The sequence below is a fragment of the Xenopus laevis genome, chromosome 5S, assembly GCF_017654675.1.
Source record: "Xenopus laevis strain J_2021 chromosome 5S, Xenopus_laevis_v10.1, whole genome shotgun sequence".
Lineage (NCBI taxonomy): Eukaryota > Metazoa > Chordata > Amphibia > Anura > Pipidae > Xenopus > Xenopus laevis.
Genome location: NC_054380.1, coordinates 46,505,536 through 46,525,763, shown reverse-complemented (window position 1 = coordinate 46,525,763; position 20,228 = coordinate 46,505,536). Strand labels below are relative to the sequence as shown.

Genomic DNA, 20,228 nt, shown 5'->3' with positions numbered 1-20,228 from the left:
ACATAGTTATAAAGGGGAACTAAGAAATTTTAAGGAGCTCACACTGGCACATTATTTTAAGGCTAATTTATCAAGATATCTGATAATCTGCCCAAGAACAGTACAGGTATATGGCTCTGATATACATGAACACCTTTTCCAATACACTCTGTTTTAAAAGAAAACTACCTCCCCCCACAATGTAAGTCTCTAAAAATATATTGCATAAAACAGCTCATATGTAAAACCCTGCTTCATGTAAATAAACCATTTTCATAATAATATACTTGTTTAGTAGTATGTGCCATTGGGTAATCCTAACTAGAAAACTGCCATTTTAAAAAATAGGGGCCTTCCCCTGGGTTCCTAGGATTCAGGGTGCACAAAAAAAAAACATACATGTTAGGTCACATGAGCCAATTAACTTTTGCTTCCACACTTCTTCCTGTTACAGTTAGAGCTGTTGTATTTCTGGTCAGGTGATCCCTGAGAGATCATATAGGCCATTGCAAAATGCTCATGAACAAAGATCTAAAGAGGCAATACTTAAATATATATTCCAGTTTGGTTAGATTCTTTAATTTGCCACTTTATATATTGTAAACTGTTGCTTGAGTATTAATTTTTGGGGTCTAGTTTTCCTTTAAAAGGGTTGATCACCTTCCAAACACTTTTTTTTTTTTTTCATTCATTTAACTTGTTTTCAGATTGTTCACTATAAACTAAGACTTTTTTTCAATTGCTTTCCATCTTTTCATTTTTGACTGTTTCCCCAAAATGTAAGTTTAATGTTCATGTCTCTAGTATCTGTTTGGCTGCTCAGTGATCCAGGAACATTCTGAACTGATACAATTTGCTACTTTAGTTGATACATTTCTAAGCACCTGTGGAATATTTGCAACTATTATATCAATTCTAACAGCTGCCTTTAATAAAACTCAGGGATTCTACTCAGAAGGGATAACAAATGTATCCATTAAAGGGGTGGTTTACCTTTAAAGGAAAACTATACCCCCCAAACAATGTAGGTCTCTATTAAAAGATACTGAGTAAAACAGCTCATGTGTAAAACCCTGCTTCATGTAAATGAACCATTATCATAATAATATACTCTTTTAGTAGTATGTGCCATTGGGTAATCATAAATAGAAAATTGCCATTTTAAAAAATAAGGGCCGCCCCCTGAGATCGTAAGATTCACTGTGCACACATACAAACCACATGTAAGGTCACATGAGCCAATTAACAGACAGAGTTCTGCCTTTTGCTTCCTCACTTCTTCCTGTTACAGTTAGTGTTGTAGTATTTCTGGTCAGGTGATCTCTGAGGCAGCACAGATTGAGTCACGAAATGGTGGTTCAAGGCAAGAGATGTAAAAGGGCAATATTTATGTAAATATATATTCCAGTTTGGTAAGATTCTTTAATATGTCATTCAATTTGATATAAACTATCTGTTGCTTAAAGGAAAACTATACCCCCAAAATGAATACTTAAGCAACAGATAGTTTATATCAAATTGAATGACATATTAAAGAATCTTACCAAACTGGAATATATATTTACATAAATATTGCCCTTTTACATCTCTTGCCTTGAACCACCATTTCGTGACTCTATCTGTGCTGCCTCAGAGATCACCTGACCAGAAATATTACAACACTAACTGTAACAGGAAGAAGTGAGGAAGCAAAAGGCAGAACTCTGTCTGTTAATTGGCTCATGTGACCTTACATGTGGTTTGTATATGTGCACAGTGAATCTTACGATCTCAGGGGGAGGCCCTTATTTTTTAAAATGGCAATTTTCTATTTATGATTACCCAATGGCACATACTACTAAAAAAGTATATTATTGTGATAATGGTTCATTTACATGAAGCAGGGTTTTACACATGAGCTGTTTTACTCAGTATCTTTTAATAGAGACCTACATTGTTTGGGGGGTATAGTTTTCCTTTAAGTATTCATTTTGGGGGTATAGTTTTCCTTTAAGGTAACTTTTAGTATGTTCTAGAATGGCCAATTCTAAGCAACTTTGCAATTGGTCTTCATTATCTTTTTTTTTTTATATAGTTATTTGCCTTTTTCTTCTGACTCTGTGCAGCTTTCAAATGGGCATTGCTGACCCCTTCTGAAATATAAATGCTCTAACCGCTACAAATGTATTGTTATTGCTACTTTTTATTCCTCATCTTTCTATTCAGGCCTCTCCTATTCATATTCCAGTCTCTTATTGACATCAGTGCATGGTTTCTAGTGTAATTTGTAGAATGCTTAAAATGCAAATTCAAGAGCTGCTGAATAAAAAGCTAAATAACTCAAAACCCTTAAATAATAAAAATAAAAACCAATTACAAATTGTCTCAGAATATCACTCTATACACCTTTTTACACTTTTTTGTTAGTAATATTCATATAACCTATGAGGTAGTAACATTCATATAACCTATGAGGAGAGTGGACTGTTGTCACTCCAATCTCATGATTCGGTACTTCAGAGGCTAAACAGTTTATTCAGTTGCAGAAATCCTGTGAAGAGAAAAATTTTATGGCTTTACTGTTCCTTAAACTGGGACAAATGAAGTTGATCCCAGATCCTCTGCTGCTCCCGTTAAACTCCCGAGATACTATGTCTCTGAAGTGGTGGTGCAGAGAACTATTGCTGTATATTAGGCCCTATAATAACTTTGATAAACTTATGTATATACATAAAATGCAAGAAATAGTGAAATATTTTTTCTGTATGTTCCAGACCTGTCAACCACCTGTATTTATACCTCAAACAGGGCTGAAGCAAGGGACATGGACAGGTCTTGCCTTGAATAAGTGAATACACAGGCACTCAAGGTGGTTACAAGCAGGGTCAACCCTTGCTTGTTTATTGCAGAAGTGCACATTGCTTTTGGAGGGTGCCGATCCCTCCAGCATTGTGCACCAGGCAATCAACTACAAGAAGGCCTGGGTGTGTGAGTACGGATTCACATTCACAGGTCTTGCCTTGTGCATTAACATTTGCCATTACATAGTTGTATTTAATTCTTCTATTTATAAAACATTGTTTTATTTAGTAAGTTTTGTGCACCATTTGCATGTCCATGTCTACCCACTAATACCTTCATTTCTGAAGCACATGTATTCTATACGTGTGTTCTTCTGCAATATAACTTTTTTTCTATGTGCAGTATAGGTTTTTTTCTCATATTTGAATTTATCGCCCTCTAGTGGTAGTTATTCACACTTTCCAATGCCACATTTTAATTTAAATTCCCATAGTACTGTATGTAAAACATCTTAACCTATGGAATTTAAATTCATGTACATTTTCTTTAAATGTATAAACAGTTGATGCATAATCAATTATAACGGCTGCCTTTAATGTAACTCAGGGATTCTTCTCAGCAGGGACATATATAAAAAAAATTACCAACTAAGGGGCAGATTAATTTAGGTTCAAATTGGAAATTTGAATTTTGAAGTTGGATTTTTGGTCAAAACCCACAAATCCGAGTTGGGAATAATACAAACTCGAATTTGAATTCGAGATTTATCATACCTGGACACTGGGAACAATTAAAAAAATTTTTTTTTTGGAGAAAAAACTTGATTTGAGTTTAGTCAAATAGATTTGAGTCCTCAGGTTGGTAATATTCACGTCATTCAATTTCATTCGAATTAAAAAAAAAAAACTTAAACATTCAAGCTCTGATAAATCTGCCCCATAGCGTTTGACGATAAACACCCCATTTAAACTGTAAGCAATATAGGTGTGTAGGTATGGGACCACAAAAAAATGTAAACATTAATTAAACCCAACAGAATTGTTTGACTTCAGTAAGGAACAATTATATCATAGTTTGGTACAAATACAAGGTACTGTTTTCTTATTACAGAGAAAAGTGAAAACATGTAAAAAAAAAAAGATTGATTTGATTCCATTGAGTCTATGGGAGATGGCCTTCTCATAATCTGACCTTTCTGCATAACCGGTTTCTGGATAATGGATCGCACGCCTGTATTTATGTGGGAACTTGTTATTGTATTGTATTACTGTGCCATATCTGACCGCTTTGGTGTCCGTATTATGATGGTTAAAAAATGGCTGATATTTAGGGGCAGATTTTTTATGTGCTGTAAAAAAAATGGCTGAATCGGCACACATCGCCAGGAATCACTGTGTAAAATGGCACATTTTTTTTGTTTACACTTATTTTATCTTTAAGCAACTTTCTCCGGAACTTGCTTACAAAGGTCTGAAGCAGTGTAAAATAATGGTGGATAATAAGGTGTTTGCATGGTGTCAAATAAAGCACAACTTGATAACTTTGCCATTTATTTTAAACAACTTGTTACCAGATTTCCCCCAAATTTTGTTTTACACAGCATAATAAATAGGCAAATATTTCAATCCTATGACTAAGTGCCCACAAGGCACGAAATGCATAAGGCTTTTTTGAGATCTTTATGCTTAAATAAATACTTTTTTAACTGCATCTATTAATGGAGTGCGGTCCAGTTTGTCCCAGCTTTCTTTAAATATTTGCATGGTGTCTGCCTCCCCAAGCTGAATGTCTGTGGCTTGAGCACATGGACCCCACCCATCATATTTGGTAAGTGAACCCTTACTCTTACCATGCTCAACATTGTATATTTTTCCAGAAAATTATCTATAATAAATAGGCCCCTTAAAGGAGATAGGAGGAAAACCTGTTTACTGCTTGACCTAATCAAATACATTGATACAGAATTAATTTGACAAAAAAAATTTTTACTACAGAGTTCCTGATGCTTGTATGTCAGTTCAGAAGCCATGTATGTATTTATAACTTAACTTATAAAAGGATGTAAGGATAAGCAGCACTGTATCTTAAAATATATAAACATACACATGGGGGGGGACAAGTTACATATTAATATATATATATATATATATATATATATATATATATATATATATATATATATATATATATATATATATATATATATATATATATATATATATATATATATAACAGCATGTGAAGCCGGCACTCACCTTCACCAATAGTCACTGGGGCCGGGTGCTAGCCAGGTAAAGCATACAATCCAAAAAATGAAGGAAGCACTCACGGCAGATTTTTCTTAGAAAAACTTTTTACTGGATCATGCAAACATCAACGCGTTTCGGTACCTCAAGGGACCGTCATCAGGATGTGAAAAGTGGCAAATACTGAAAATACTTAAATACCCCCCACCCAGGAACCTCCCCCTGCAGCGTGCATGATTAATGTGATTAACATCAGGTGTATAAAGTGCATCTCTTAACACTCACATATAGGTATATGCTTCATAGATAAGTGTTGAAACAATATATAAGTGAAAAAGCATGTGTACTGTAATACTGGCATATTGGATGTGTTTAATATCCTATAAATAAATATATTTTAAATCAATCCATAAATATTATAAATAACAGTGTTAAAACAGTAAAAACTCCCTTCAGCATATTCGAAAGGGATTTTTCTGTATATCCACCCAACTACTCTCCAATGGTTAAAACCAACATAGAAGTGACAACGTGATATATAAAGAAATGTGTTAATAGACAGTGAACTATAATATCACATATAATTTATTTTATATTAAAAACATAACTAAGACAATCTTAGCTAAAATCGTTAAGGGACACCACATCTCACTCAGCTTCACTTATATAGGAAACTGAATAACCTTTTAATTAGTGCTGAATAATACTCAAATAGATAGTAAATAACTGACATATATTTTTTAAATGAGCACATAGAGGATTTTAAACTCCTCCTCACACCTTATGGCAGCTGAGATGTAACAAGCTCACCAAAGTGGGAGGGATGGGAGAGTTATAGTTCAAACATTAGTAATAAAAATTGGGGAAAAATGATTTCTTTTTCTTATAATTTACAAAATATTTCATAGACAACTCCTTTAATAGATTTGAACCCTCCGCTCATTGTATACACACGTATATATACATATACAAGCCTGTATATATATATACATACACATATAGATGCATGTCAAATGTCCCTATACAACATATGGAGCATCTAATGATCGGTGTCCCGTAACTAATAGTTATTAACCTGAAAAAATACTTGTTAATCCCTTTAATCTGTATATACTTCCTTCTCAGCTATTATGTGGGCAACATTGTCCCAGTTCCTGTATGTCATTCAAATGAAACATGCCAGTGAATGCATCTCATTGAGTCCGTGTGGTGCCACCGTGTTCAGTCTGTGGATCCACCTCGCCTCATACTGCAACAGTAATTTATCTCTATCCCCTCCCCTTCTAGGGACGGGGATATGATCAATTAACATGCATTTCAAAGTAGGCAATCCATGTTTTTTGTGTAAACAATGTCTGGCTAGTGGTGTATCAGCCTTCCCCGTGGTCAGAGCATTCCTTATTGCAAACCGATGGTTGTTCATTCTCAATCTGAAGGAGGTTACACATTTGCCTACGTAATACAGTCCACACGGGCATGTGATAAAATACACAACATAATCTGAAATGCATGTAAGCCTGTGTTTGATCCGAAATCTTGTGCCCGTGAAAGGATGAGGAAAGGTTTGTCCAGTTAAGAGGAATCCGCAAGTGCAGCACCCACTACAGCGATAGCATCCAGGTTTTGGGTCTGGTAACCATCTATTTCTGTTTTTATTGGTATCAAACCAATCAGTTACCATCAGTAGATCTCGAAGGGATTTACCCTTTCGAGATGCACATATCGGAGGGGGTGTTTCTGCAAAGGGCACATTCGAATCCATCTGTACAATTTGCCAATTATGTTTAATAATATTATTAATTGTTTTACTTTTAGGGGTATAATCAGAAACAAACACCAATCCGTTCTTAGATTGTCTCAAAGGTTGCGATATGTTCCCACTAATTGTTCTACGTGCTCTTTCCAATTCTTGTTGTAAATGGGTATACTTGTAACCTCTCTGAATAAATCTCTTGACCATCTCATTTGCCTGTTCATGAGCGGTTTCAATATTAGAATTATTTCGATAAACCCTCAAAAATTGGGAGTATGGTATAGACTTTAATAGAGCAGGAGGGTGGAAACTATGGGCATGCAATATTGTATTGCGATCAGTTTCTTTACGGAAAAGTGTTGTGCCAAGTTTGTCCTCAACTCGAAATATTCTGATGTCCAAAAAATCAAAACATTGCTCATGAACCGTTAGTGTGAACTTAACCGTTGTGGGCAAATCATTGAGCGCCTGGGCAAAAGAACAGACTCCAGTGTGGTCCCCATGCCAAATCAAAAAAATATCATCGATATACCTGCAATAGAACAGTAAGCGATCTGCATACTCTGGATAAATAAATTTTTTCTCAAATTGGTCCATAAATAGATTGGCATATGAGGGGGCCACATTGGAGCCCATTGCAGTGCCCATCTTCTGCAAGTAAAAACTTGCAGGAGTTTTTACTGTTTTAACACTGTTATTTATAATATTTATGGATTGATTTAAAATATATTTATTTATAGGATATTAAACACATCCAATATGCCAGTATTACAGTACACATGCTTTTTCACTTATATATTGTTTCAACACTTATCTATGAAGCATATACCTATATGTGAGTGTTAAGAGATGCACTTTATACACCTGATGTTAATCACATTAATCATGCACGCTGCAGGGGGAGGTTCCTGGGTGGGGGGTATTTAAGTATTTTCAGTATTTGCCACTTTTCACATCCTGATGACGGTCCCTTGAGGTACCGAAACGCGTTGATGTTTGCATGATCCAGTAAAAAGTTTTTCTAAGAAAAATCTGCCGTGAGTGCTTCCTTCATTTTTTGGATTATATATATATATATATATATATATATATATATATATATATATATATATATATATATATATATATATATATATATATATATATATATATATATATATATATATATATATATATATATATATATATATATATATATATACATACTTTGAAAAAGGCCTCGGAGGAGGCAGAAACGTTACTCTTACAATAAATTTTCTATAATTTTCATAAGTCCTGTGAGTGCGGATCTTACTTGCACAATAAATATATATTGCCATGTTTTACCAATGTCTATTGAAATTGTACATGAATTAGTGCCTCATGGGGCCCCTATACCTCCATGGCCCCCTGTGGGTGTGTATATATGTATGTATGTATGTATGTATGTATGTATGTATGTATGTATGTAAGTAAGTAAGAAAATAAGTAAGTAAGAAAATAAGTAAGTAAGAAAATAAGTAAGTAAGAAAATAAGTAAGTAAGAAAATAAGAATATATATATATATATATATATATATATATATATATATATATATATATATATATATATATATATATATATATATATATATATATATATATATATATATATATATATATATATAAAAATAATAATTCGGGCTGTGGTGCACTCCAATCCAGCAGAGTTTTACTGCCTGGGTGCTGTAAAACTCTGCAGATAGTCGTGTTCCAAGGAATGACGCACTCCAGGACTTCATAATGAGATCAAGCGAAGTGAAGAAAAATTTTTGCCTTTAAACACGGGGTGGTATGTTCTGTTTGTTATGTCTTGAGAAAGGTCCAGACTGGACTGAAGCGTTCACAAATAAACTTCACTTCGCTTGATCTCATTATGAAGTCCTGGAGTGCGTCATTCCTTGGAACACGACTATTATTAACATGTATTTATATAGCGCCAACATATTGCGTAGCACTGTATCTATCTATCTATCTATCTATCTATCTATCTATCTATCTCTATCTCTATCTATCTATCTATGATTAGCCTAAACCTTTAAAATGTGTGGAGTCATTTCATGTGACTCGTGTTATAAGTAGTTCACATTATTTATAAATTAACATGCTGCAAATCCCAGGGATTTGTGGTCTGTTTCTTTTCATCAAAACATGAATCTACTACCAGTTTACATTGTGCTATTCTACCTCCTAGGCATTGTTATGAGCTATCATAAGTAGAGATGGGTGAATCTGTCCCGTTTCGCCAAAAAAATTAGTGAAACGTTGAAAATTTGCGAAATACATTGAAGTCAATGGGTGACAAAATTATTTTTATACACGCGACTCTTGCATTAGTCAACGGGCGTCTGAATAATTTTGATGCGCAACAATTTTTATGCACAGTGAATCCTTGCCTGGCGAATAAATTCACCCATCACTAATCATAAGATACCAGTGCAGAGTAAATTCTACTTTCCATAAATAATGGAGGAGATTGTGAGGGTAGCAAGGTGCTTCCTCCTGAAAATTGTCATCAATATAGTTCTTTAATATTTGATAGCTAGAACTGGGTAAATGTAGGGTATATGGTATATTCCCTTAAAAAAAATTCTGGATCCTTCCAGACTTATATATTTTGTTTTGTTTGTTTTTACCTCTCATCTTCTCATCCAGCTACATATTTAAATTATTTCTTGACAACATAATGTCCTTATAAGCTATATGTACAACATTTTATTGATCAGCACTAGACATTAAGTTGAAAAACATGTCTGCTAGCATTAGTAACTAAGCTTTGCCTTTCTATTTCATTTTAGAGCTTGTGTTTGTTCACCCCAACTGGAACAAAAGATGGACAAACCCAGCTTACTTCTGTTGGACCTGTTGAATATGGCACCACAGTATCTGCACATGTAGCCAAATCCAGAAACACTGTGTTAGTAGAAGATATTCTGGGGGTAAATGGCATTGCTGCTTTCAAAAATGATTTGGAATGTCTCGTTGGGGTAAAAGGAGAAAGTCTGAAAACGCTCTGAAATACTGGTATAAACATTAGTATAGATATACTAAAATTGTATCTAGAATCGCATTCAGGACCTCCTAAAACATTTAAAAGACAGAAGGCCTTGTGAATCTGTTCTTATCTTCCCGTTCTGTTTTTTTTTTCCCGCACTTCATGGCCCCCTTGGAGTTCCAAAATTTGTTTAGGATTATACCCTAGGCTTACCTGTAGTTCTCGCCCTGTATATGATTCTTTAGTTTGATATTTCTCTGATACACATAGTAATTTGATACTTTAAACCAAGAGCCAAATTAAGCAACATTTTGTGAAGAAGCATTAATTTGGTGTCTCTGTTGCTTCCATTTAGAATTTTTTTTTTTATTTGATAGGAGTCAGAAGTTATGCTTTAAGGCAATGTATCCCAACCCGTGGAGCTGGCTTCCAGGGTCGGCTGGATCAGTGACTTGTTGAGATTTATAGATAGTTGCTATTTGTTCTCATTGATACTAATTAGAAGCCCAACTTGAATGGCTTCAGTGTGTACTATGCAGTCCTGAATATCTTGGAACAATGGATAATACAATATTTCTTCAGACCTGGAAGCTATTTCTGGGCACCCATACCCTGACCAAATTTTGGACCCAAAACAAACTGGGGAAAAAACAAATCAAATCCAAACATTATTGGTTTTACGTGTTTATTGTAGAGCTTTAGATGAGCCTTTCAGTAGAACATTACAGCATTATTACTTTCTTATTTAAAATGTATTCTGAAAGCTTTTCTCGTGGGAACACACATCTTTCTCCCCTTATGCCCAAGCAATATAATGTGTTAACCTGCACCTTTAAAACAATGCATTGATAAATACCATAATAAACTTTCCTTTGGGAATTATGGTAATACCTGTAAGGAAGGTTTTACTTATAATATATACGGTAGTATTTTTAATATCTTCTTTGTTTCTTTTTTTTTTTTTTAATCAAATTGCTTTGTGTTGGAACCCTGTTCTATTTAATTGTAATTATTTTTCCCCCCAAACAACTACCTGGTAGCTATGAAAAGTAAGGCCTAACAACCAGATACATGTTTAAAATTTTAAAACTAGAGAATTACTGCCACTTCACACATCCGGTCTGGAGCTTGAAATGTACATATTCACTACTCAAATTAAGGTTTATTTATATGCATGGGTTTTATTTAATTTTTATTGCATTATTTCCTTGTCACCCATGGTCAGCATTCACCTAATGGATTAATCCTCCCACCAGGCCGACGGACAGGATCCTCCCCCAAGCAATTAAAATCATCAGCCCACCTCTACTCACTGTCTTATTTTCATCCTGTCAGGGCTGATGGATGTGTGCAGCAGCAGTTCCCAGCAGCAGGGACAGGTGTTTCTCTCTCCCTCTCTCTTCATTTCCTTCCCTGCAGGAAGAGCTGGAAGTCCCATTCGCTCCCCCATGAGGGGGTTAGCTAGGGAAGGCCAGGGAGTTCTGCATAAGGCAGTTCAGGCCAAGCCATACCTCCCGCATGGCTGGTTAGGTCGGCAGTTAGGTGCAGTGAAAATTCGTCGCGCAAAAATGCAGAGACGTCAGAGGACTGGCAGCGCATGCACACAAGGGTTTTGGCGCACATCCGCCATTTTGGTTAAGGGCAAATTGGCGCAACTGATTTTTAAAGCACCTGGTGGCGTTTTTTGCCTGGAATCTGCGTTTTCTACATATGTGCAGTGCTGGCTTTTGGATTATGCATCTATACAGGGTAGGTCCTGCATGTTTATTAGTCAGTGGGCACTTCCTGTGGATGACATTTTCTGGGAAGCACAGCGACTGAAGCGCCACGTGTATGGATCCAGGAATGTCGGGAAAAGCACCTCACCCCAAAGGGAAAAGGTGAGATTTACTCCTAAAAGACAATGTTGGAGAGAGAGAGAGTGTGTTTTGGCTAATAGGCATTTGTATTATTTTGCACAGCCTTCCTGCCTCAGAGAAGAAAGATAAAACCCCTGAGAAGGTGACCCCAGTGGTACAAGTACAAGAGGAGCCAGGAACATCATTTTCTTCTCAAGGAAACCAGGCCTTTGCAGAATCTTTGGCGGCAGTCATCAAGCAGGCAGTGGTTCAAGGTTTCCAAGAGGCAGCAACTTCTAAGAAAAGACCAAGGCATGCTTATTCTAGGCAAACAGACTCAGTGTCTGAGGTCTCAGAAGGAGAATTGTCAGAAACATCAGAGGGGCATTCTCTATTTGGTTCTGATGAAGGGGAGATTGAGATCGAGGAGGAGTCTAATTTCGATCTGGCAGTGATAGAGCCACTGATAAAAGCAGTAAGGCAGACACTGGCTTTTCCCGTTGAACCTTCTAAGTTGTCATCAGCTGATAAGTTGTTTCCATCTTTAAAGAAGAGGTCTATGTGTTTTCCGGTGCATGGTTCCATTAAAGAAATAATTGCATCTGAGTGGAAGAAAACAGAAAAGAGACCCCAGACAGCAGGAAAATTTCTAAAGAAATATCCTCTTGAGGAAAATGACTCAAAGTGTTGGGATACACCTCCTAAGGTGGACGCTGCAGTCGTGAGACTGGCAAAGAAAACCACACTGCCAGTAGATGATGCAGCAGTTTTCAGAGAGCCCATGGATAAAAAAGATTGATTTTAACCTTAAAAAATCTTTTTGGTGCAGCAGGAGCAGCTTGCAGACCGGCAGTAGCACTCACGTCTGTTTCCAGAGCACTTAAAGTGTGGCTTTCTGAAATTGAAGAAGCAGTTTCTTCGAATGTGAAAAGGCCAAAATTGCTGGAGATGTTGTCCGACTGTAAAATGGCAGTAGACTTTATGTCTGAAGCATCTATAGATTTGGTGCATTTTACAGCAAGGTCTATGGCACTTTCAGTGGCGGCGAGGCGAGCTCTTTGGTTAAAACCCTGGGCAGCAGATACAGCCTCAAAAACAAATTTGTGTCAACTTCCCTTTGAAGGTGAGATGCTTTTTGGAGAGAGATTGGACACAATAATTGAAAAAGTCTCAGGGGGGAAGAGTGTGTTTCTTCCTCAAGAGAGAAGAATAAAGAGAGGAAGATATGACACTTCTTTTTCAAGGGAGAAGGATAAGTCGTTTAAGTCTTCTAGTCAATATAAGCCCGGAAGAGAATACAACAGACAAGCATCTTGGAGAGCAGGACATCCGAATACAAGGGGTAACCCTAAAAGATCTGGTGGTTTCTCTTCCTCCTCCTCAGCAGCGCAGCAACAATGAGGATGTCTCGGCCCAGAGGAGAATAGGAGGCAGGCTGTCTCGGTTTGCTCGAATCTGGGCCAGGAGTGTACAAGATCGCTGGGTCTGCGACACAGTGAAAAAAGGTTTTCGTTTGGAGTTTTCAAGAGTTCCAAGAAGGGACCAGGGCCAAGCCGCGGTGCACAGGCGCCCAAGGCAAGCCGACGGACGCCGGCTTAGCCCAAGTGCGCATGCGCAAGAAAAGCGGTAGTTTTTACTTCTTTTGCGCTTCTGCGCAAGAAGCCGTAAAAACTACGGCACCGGACTGGGGGTAGGCGACAGAGGAGGTGCGTGCCTGGCGCCCCTCCGGCTTTGCGCTCTAGGCACGTGCCTACTCTGCCTACCCCTAGTTCTGGCCCTGGAAGGGACCATTTTTTAATTTCAAATTTCAGAAAAACAGAAGAGATTGGAGTCATGGTCCAGGAGTATATGGATCAATTGTTCGTCTCAGAGGCAATAGAGCCAGTTCCTCATCACGAAAGAGAGAGAGAGAGAGAGGATTTTACTCAAGGCTATTCCTAGTAAGAAAGGCTTCAGGAGCTATGAGACCAGTTCTGGATATGAGGAGCTTAAACAACTACCTACAAAAAAGAAAATTCAAGATGGAATCATTGGCATCAATTGTTCAAGTGGCCACAGTAGGAGACTGGCTTACGAACATAGATTTAAAAGATGCATACTTTCACGTTCCAGTTTGCAAAGAGCACAGAAGATTTTTAAGACTCTGGTAGAAAATGTTCACGTCCAGTTCAAATGTCTTCCTTTTGGCCTGTCACAGTCCCCGAGAGTGTTCACAAAAGTCCTGGTCACTCTGTTAGCAGAACTAAGAAAAGAGGGGATATCGGTGTTTCATTATCTCGACGATATGTTAGTGACGGCATGAACAAAGGTGGAAGCAGAAGCTCACACAAAAAGAGTTTTAGAGTTCTTAGATCTGCATGGCTGGATTGTAAACGGAAAAAAGCAATCTTCGTCCAACAAGATCACTGATTTTCCTGGGGGCGGAATTCCAAACAGAGAAAAATTTAGCAAGTCTCACTATAGAAAAATAACAAAGTTTGGCTCAGGCAGTAGAGGAATTCAGAAGTCAGAAGGTGGTTTCAGTACGTCACTGTTTAAGAATTCTTGGTCTAATGTCCTCAACCATCAAAATGGTGAAGTGGGCGAGGTGGCATTCAAGGCCGTTACAAAATTTCTTGTTGAGAAAGATAAGAAATCCTCAAAAGAATTTACACAAACAGCTGGTACTGCCGCAGACTTTAAAGGAAAAGTTGAATTGGTGGTGCGTTCAAAACAACTTAGGAAAAGGCACTCAACTAGAAGAACCCGAATGGACAGTCTTAACAGACGCATCTGGTGTAGGATGGGGTGCCCATCTAGATGATTTAGTCGTCCAAGGTTCTTGGGAGAAAAAACACGTTCCTGCAAATATTTTGGAGGGCAATAAAGAAGTCCCTGCTTGCTCTCGCAGAACATCTGAAGGGAAAACATTTTAAGATTTTTTCCGACAATACCATGGCAGTGGCCTACCTACAAAAGCAAGGAGGCACAAGAAGTATGAAATTGCAGGAAGAAACAGAGCCTATTTTTCAGTGGGCAGAACAATGGCTGATAGATCTATCAGCTGTACATCTACCTGGTGTAGAAAACAAGAAAGCAGATTTTCTGAGTCGAAGTGTTATAGACCCCAGAGAGTGGAGTCTACACAGAGATATTTTTTAAAACATAGTGGATACTTGGGGCGTTCCAGATATAGACGTCATGGGGTCTGCCGAAAACTGGAAATGTCACAGATTTTTTCCAGACACCCATGCGAAGATGCGGTAGCCACAGACGGTCTAAGGCAAGATTGGTCGAAAGATTTCATCTATGTGTTCCCATCAATTCCTCTCATTTGGAAAGTTCTGAAAAAAATAGAACGAGAGAGAGCAGAGGCAATAGTGGTGGTTCCGTTTTGGCCAAGAAGACCATGGTTTCCACTTCTTTACAGGTTAACCTTGGGGGAACCCATAAAGATTCTGAAGTTTCCAGGTTGGCTGTCGCAAGGAATGTTCCAGCTCCAGATGGAAAACAACCTTTGATGGCCTGGAGGTTGAGAGGAGAAGGTTGAGAGGTCTAAACTTGAAAGACAAAGTAGTAGAGTTCCTGCTAAAGTCAAGGAAATTATCTACATCATTCCAATACTATAAGATCTGGGAGAAGTTTGTACAATCTACAACAGCAGCAGGTCAGGACCCGTGTTCTCCTACAGCCTCTATGGTTATAGGTTTTCTCCTTTTCTCTGGTTATGAGAGAGGTTTACAGATGAGTACTCTCAGGGTACAAGTTTCAGCTATTTCAGCACTAACGGGAGTGTCCTGGTCAGGAGATACGTTGGTCCAGCTTTTTTTCAATGCCCTCATGAGAATTAGTCGTAAGATTCGGAAATATTCTCCTCCTTGGGATTTACCTTTTGTATTGGACATGCTAACCAAGCCACCTTTTGAGCCACTAGAGGAGAGTTCATTGTGGAATCTAACGCTGAAAGTAGTTCTGTTGGTTGCAGTAACGTCAGCATGTAGAGTGAGTGAGCTAACTGCACTATCTTCTGTGGAGCCATTTACAGTTTTCTTCAAAGATAAAGTAGAGCTGAAGCCCGCTTTCAAGTTTCTACCAAAAGTTGTATCAAAGTTCCATATGGACTTGGAATTGTCTCTTCCCTTTTTTTGGCCATCACCAAGGTCGGAGAAAGAGAAACAGTGGCATATGCTTGACTTGGTCAGAGCTCTCACTATTTACTTACAGAGAACTAAGACATGGAGAAAATCTGAGCATTTGTTTGTTATTCCATGCGGATTCAGAAAAGGGAAAGCTCCTTCTAAGAAATCAGTGAGTTCCTGGATTGTAGCAGCTATTGCAAAAGCATTCATCTTGGCAGGCAGGAAGGTGCCCCAGGGGTTGAAGGCACATTCCACCCGAGCATTGGCGAGTTCCTGGGCGATGGAAGCCAAAGCATCGACAGAAGCTATCTGCAGGACGGCTAGATGGTCTTCCGGCAATACATTTTTAAGCATTATAAATTGGATGTCCTTGCCTCCCAGGATGCGAGATTTGGGAGGAAGGTCTTGCAGTCTATAGTTCATGTTACTGAATAAAAGTATTTGAATTATCTGCATTTTGTCGTAAGTTCCCTCCCTTTAGGCTTTGGTAGTTCCCATTAGGTGAATGCTGACCATGGGTGACAAGGAAAACAGGAAATTGTTTCTTACTCACCGTAATTTCTGTTTCCTGGTCACTATCCATGGCAGCATTCACCAGGGAATTCCCAACCAGGTGACAAGCTGTATAACGAAGACCGTGAGTAGAGGTTGATTTTAATTGCTTGGGGGAGGATCCTGTCCGTCTGCCCGGTGGGAGGATTAACCCATTAGGTGAATGCTGCCATGGATAGTGACCAGGAAACAGAAATTACGGTGAGTAAGAAACAATTTCCTGTTTTCCCACTATGGGCTCCATCAAACTGTATCCAGATTGCCTGGAATTGTTTGAATTAGCAGAGCTATAATGGTATAGCACTTAAATGGTATGCTGGATTTATGTAACACTCATTGATAACATATTTATTGCATCCCTTAGTTATATTTGTCTATGAAACATGTTTCTCTGTATCTCTACAGTATCATAAACTTGGGCTTTGTATCTATTTTATTGGGCACCAATAATGTTTAATGGATTTAAGATTTTTCTAAATTTGACTAGCAGGAAAAGCTATTGGCTTTTCAAAGTGTGCTCAGTGGCTTCAGTCCTACCTACATAAAAAAAAATTATACTACAATCTAGGATACCCTGTGTTCTGGCTTTTTACTTCCAGTGGCATTCTCTGAAGCAGTTGCTTAAGCCTTTATTACAATTAAAGCCAAAGCTGTTTAATATGGCCATGGACATACTGTATGTGCAAGGATAGTGTTTCTGTTTTTTAAGAAAAACTTTGATTAATGTCTGCAGAGAATAAACATTGGTCAAGTAATAGAATTTCTGTTGGCACTGTGATACTTGGAGTGGCCTTCAGCATCTGAAACAAGAATTTTAATTTGCTCATCTGCTCATTTTTTCATGCTTCATTTATATTTTAGGATGAAAGGTTTCCCAAAGGTACTGGGCTGGACTCAGGGACACGTATCCAGTCTGTTCTTTGTTTACCGATTGTTACTGCGATTGGTGATCTGATTGGAATCTTAGAACTTCATCGACATTGGGGGAGAGAATCTTTTCATCTTTGTCACCAACAGGTAAACAAAAATATTTTTTGCAATAAACAAATATACAGCAGATTATAATTTCCTTGCTCAACCAGATCACCCAGTAGCATCCCACCACATCATGACGACAACAACAAACTGTTTTACATGCATTCTTGAAGCAGTTGTAAAGTAAAAAAAACACAAATTGTTCTCCACACAAAACTAAACATATGACCAATTTAGTTGCTTTACAAAATTTGCACAGATTAAGACACAAAGGCTAAAGTTTGGCCTGTTTCTCCCTTAGCTGTTCTTAACGATGACAGCCACCAACTGTGCTGCTTTGGAGGAAATTTTGGCTCATGCTCCACAGCCAAAAGTATAAAAACTGCCACTGTCACTGTCTGTTTTGGGCAGTAGAATAGAAAATTCTTCCTAAACCGTAGTGCTGGTGGTCATCAGAATATCCTAACGAACCGCTGTCAAGTCAGAACAGAAAACAGGAAAAATGTTAAATGTCTTTAATTCTGAAATGGTGAAAACTTTTTTTTTTTTTAAGCAAGAAAATGTGTGATTAAACTTTTGTGAAGAACCCAAATTTAGGTTGCAGAATAAAAATCATCTTAGTTGGCTTTCCATTAGGCAGCTCTGAGTATCAATTCTTCCATGTGGCACCTGCAGGTCTAGGGCCTTGTTCATCCATCCTATATTAAATCAGCCTTAGAAATGGAATGTGTATTGTTGCTGTTGTGTAGCTATGCAAAAGAATTATATTAGAAAAAAAAAATTATGTTATGTGTGATGGATCTATAGAGAGAGTAGGTGTTTTGGTTTATTTAACTTACCACAGTATAAAACAAGATACTTGCAAATAGCATTGTGCTAAAAAGCGTTGCTGCCTATATAGCTATAGTATTCTATTATAGCCTTTTAATCAGTATTTCCTATGCAAAAATGTCATGTTTTTTCTTTTCTGACCAAGAAAATGCTATACAATAATCACAAATGAATTATACCTAGATATTTTTGTTTTATTTAGGTGGCAACAGCAAACCTTGCCTGGGCTTCAGTAGCAATACATCAAGTACAAGTAAGTCCTTAAGCAATCTACATGTGTTATCCATGTTATTTATGGATAAATCACTAATTATTATGCACAGACACTTTTTAAACTGTTTTTGTCTCATACAATGGTGCATTTTATTTAATTTTAGGTATGTAGAGGCTTGGCTAAACAGACTGAGCTAAATGACTTTCTGCTTGATGTATCAAAGTAAGTCACAGACTTTTGTATTGTAATTGTATATCAAAAACGAAAGAAGCTAATGGGCACGAATGTAATTACATACAACCCCAATTTTACATTTCTCAAGGGACGGTTTCAAAACGTCATAGATTCCAGGAAATGTCAAATCTGGGTAAAAAAATTAATGCAGTTTGTGTGCATGGAGCCGTGACAAAACATTGTAAATTCTGGGTTAATGTAAAATCTGGGGGCATAAAACTAGGCTTCCACTGTATTGATTTCTCTTGGCTAAAGATTTATATAGACAGCATATCAAATTGCCAGAATTCTAGAGGGGAGCTTGTAGTATGCATGTTATGATCCTCTGCCAATAAAGATTGTCAAAAGTACTGGATCTTTTGTATGTTTTATACATGTATTAATGTTTCTAATTTTAGTTCACTTTTATATACACTTCTATGTTTTCCCCCCACAGAACATACTTTGACAACATAGTTGCAATAGATACATTACTTGAACATATAATGGTAAGATTTTTCTTTCGCTACAGAACTTTGAATTTTCTTTGGTGTAGGGAAAAAAAAAACAAAAAAAAAAATATATATATATATATAATTTTTTTTTAATATTACATTTACAGTTGCTCTTTTGGGGGGGGCATACTAACATGTAAACAGCATGAGCATGTGTAAGTTGATGCAATATCAGAACCATAAATCTGCTTGAAACTTTGTTTTTGAGGAATTCTTTTTAAAGGGGACCTGTCACCAAAATAATTATTCCAAATCCTATTTCATCATGTTACTGAAGCAAAGTGAACTTTAATTACACTGTATAAATTATTTGAATCTTGTTTCCATCAGTCTGGGAAAGTGAAAGTAATTGTCTCCCCGCCTCTATGCCTAAGGCATAGAGGAGGGGCAGACAATATTTGATTGACAGCTGAGCTTTTTAAATGAGTTTACAACAGCTATGAACGCTTCAATAAAAAAAATTTGGATTTCATGTTTAATTTGAAAAAGACTTTTATGAAACTGTTTTTTTTATGTCTGGGTGACGGGTCCACTTTAAGCCTGTAGAGTAAGACTGCAATTATATCTTAAAGGGATAGTGCTGCTCCAGCAGAATTCTGCACTGAAATCCATTGCTCAAAAGAGCAAACAGATTTTTTTTATATTCAATTTTGAAATCTGACATGGGGCTAGACATATTGTCCATTTCCCAGCTGCCCCAAGTCATGTGACTTGTGCTCTGATAAACTTCAATCACTCTTTACTGCTGTATTGCAAGTTGGAGTGATATCACCCCCCTCCCTTTTCCCACCCAGCAGCCAAAAGAACAATGGGAAGGTAGGCAGGCACAAGTCACATGACCAGGGGCAGCTGGGAAATTGACAAAATGTCTAGCCCCATGTCAGATTTTAAAATTGAATATAAAAAAATGTTTGCTCTTTTGAGAAATGGATTTCAGTGTAGAATTCTGCTGGAGTAGCACTATTAACTGATGCGTTTTGAAAAAAAACATGTTTTCCGATGACAGGATCCCTTTAAACTTTCCAAGCAAAGGCATGGACCGTGTAAGTTAGAGATGTTTCTGTGTAGAAGAGGTGTGCTTGTGTCTGAAATGTAATAGAAAGTCCTGTTTAGGTCCTGTGTAGTTCCTCACATTTTCATGCAATCTATTTGTTCAACCCACTGAATTAAAGCTGAAAGTCTGCAGTTCAATTGCATCAG

The 20,228-nt window shown here is 37.4% G+C and overlaps 1 protein-coding gene across 4 annotated transcripts in view; it reads left to right on the top strand.

The window, feature by feature from the left end:
• Positions 1–20,228, top strand: part of pde10a.S (phosphodiesterase 10A S homeolog) — a 104,956-nt gene that overhangs the window by 53,038 nt on the left and 31,690 nt on the right. For all 4 annotated transcript variants that reach the window (XM_018265286.2, XM_018265284.2, XM_018265285.2 and 1 more), the window contains exons 6-10: positions 9,576–9,716; positions 17,142–17,297; positions 18,289–18,339; positions 18,464–18,522; positions 18,971–19,022. In XM_018265286.2, the coding sequence (XP_018120775.1) occupies positions 9,576–9,716; positions 17,142–17,297; positions 18,289–18,339; positions 18,464–18,522; positions 18,971–19,022 (459 nt within the window). The remainder of the gene's footprint in view (positions 1–9,575; positions 9,717–17,141; positions 17,298–18,288; positions 18,340–18,463; positions 18,523–18,970; positions 19,023–20,228) is intronic.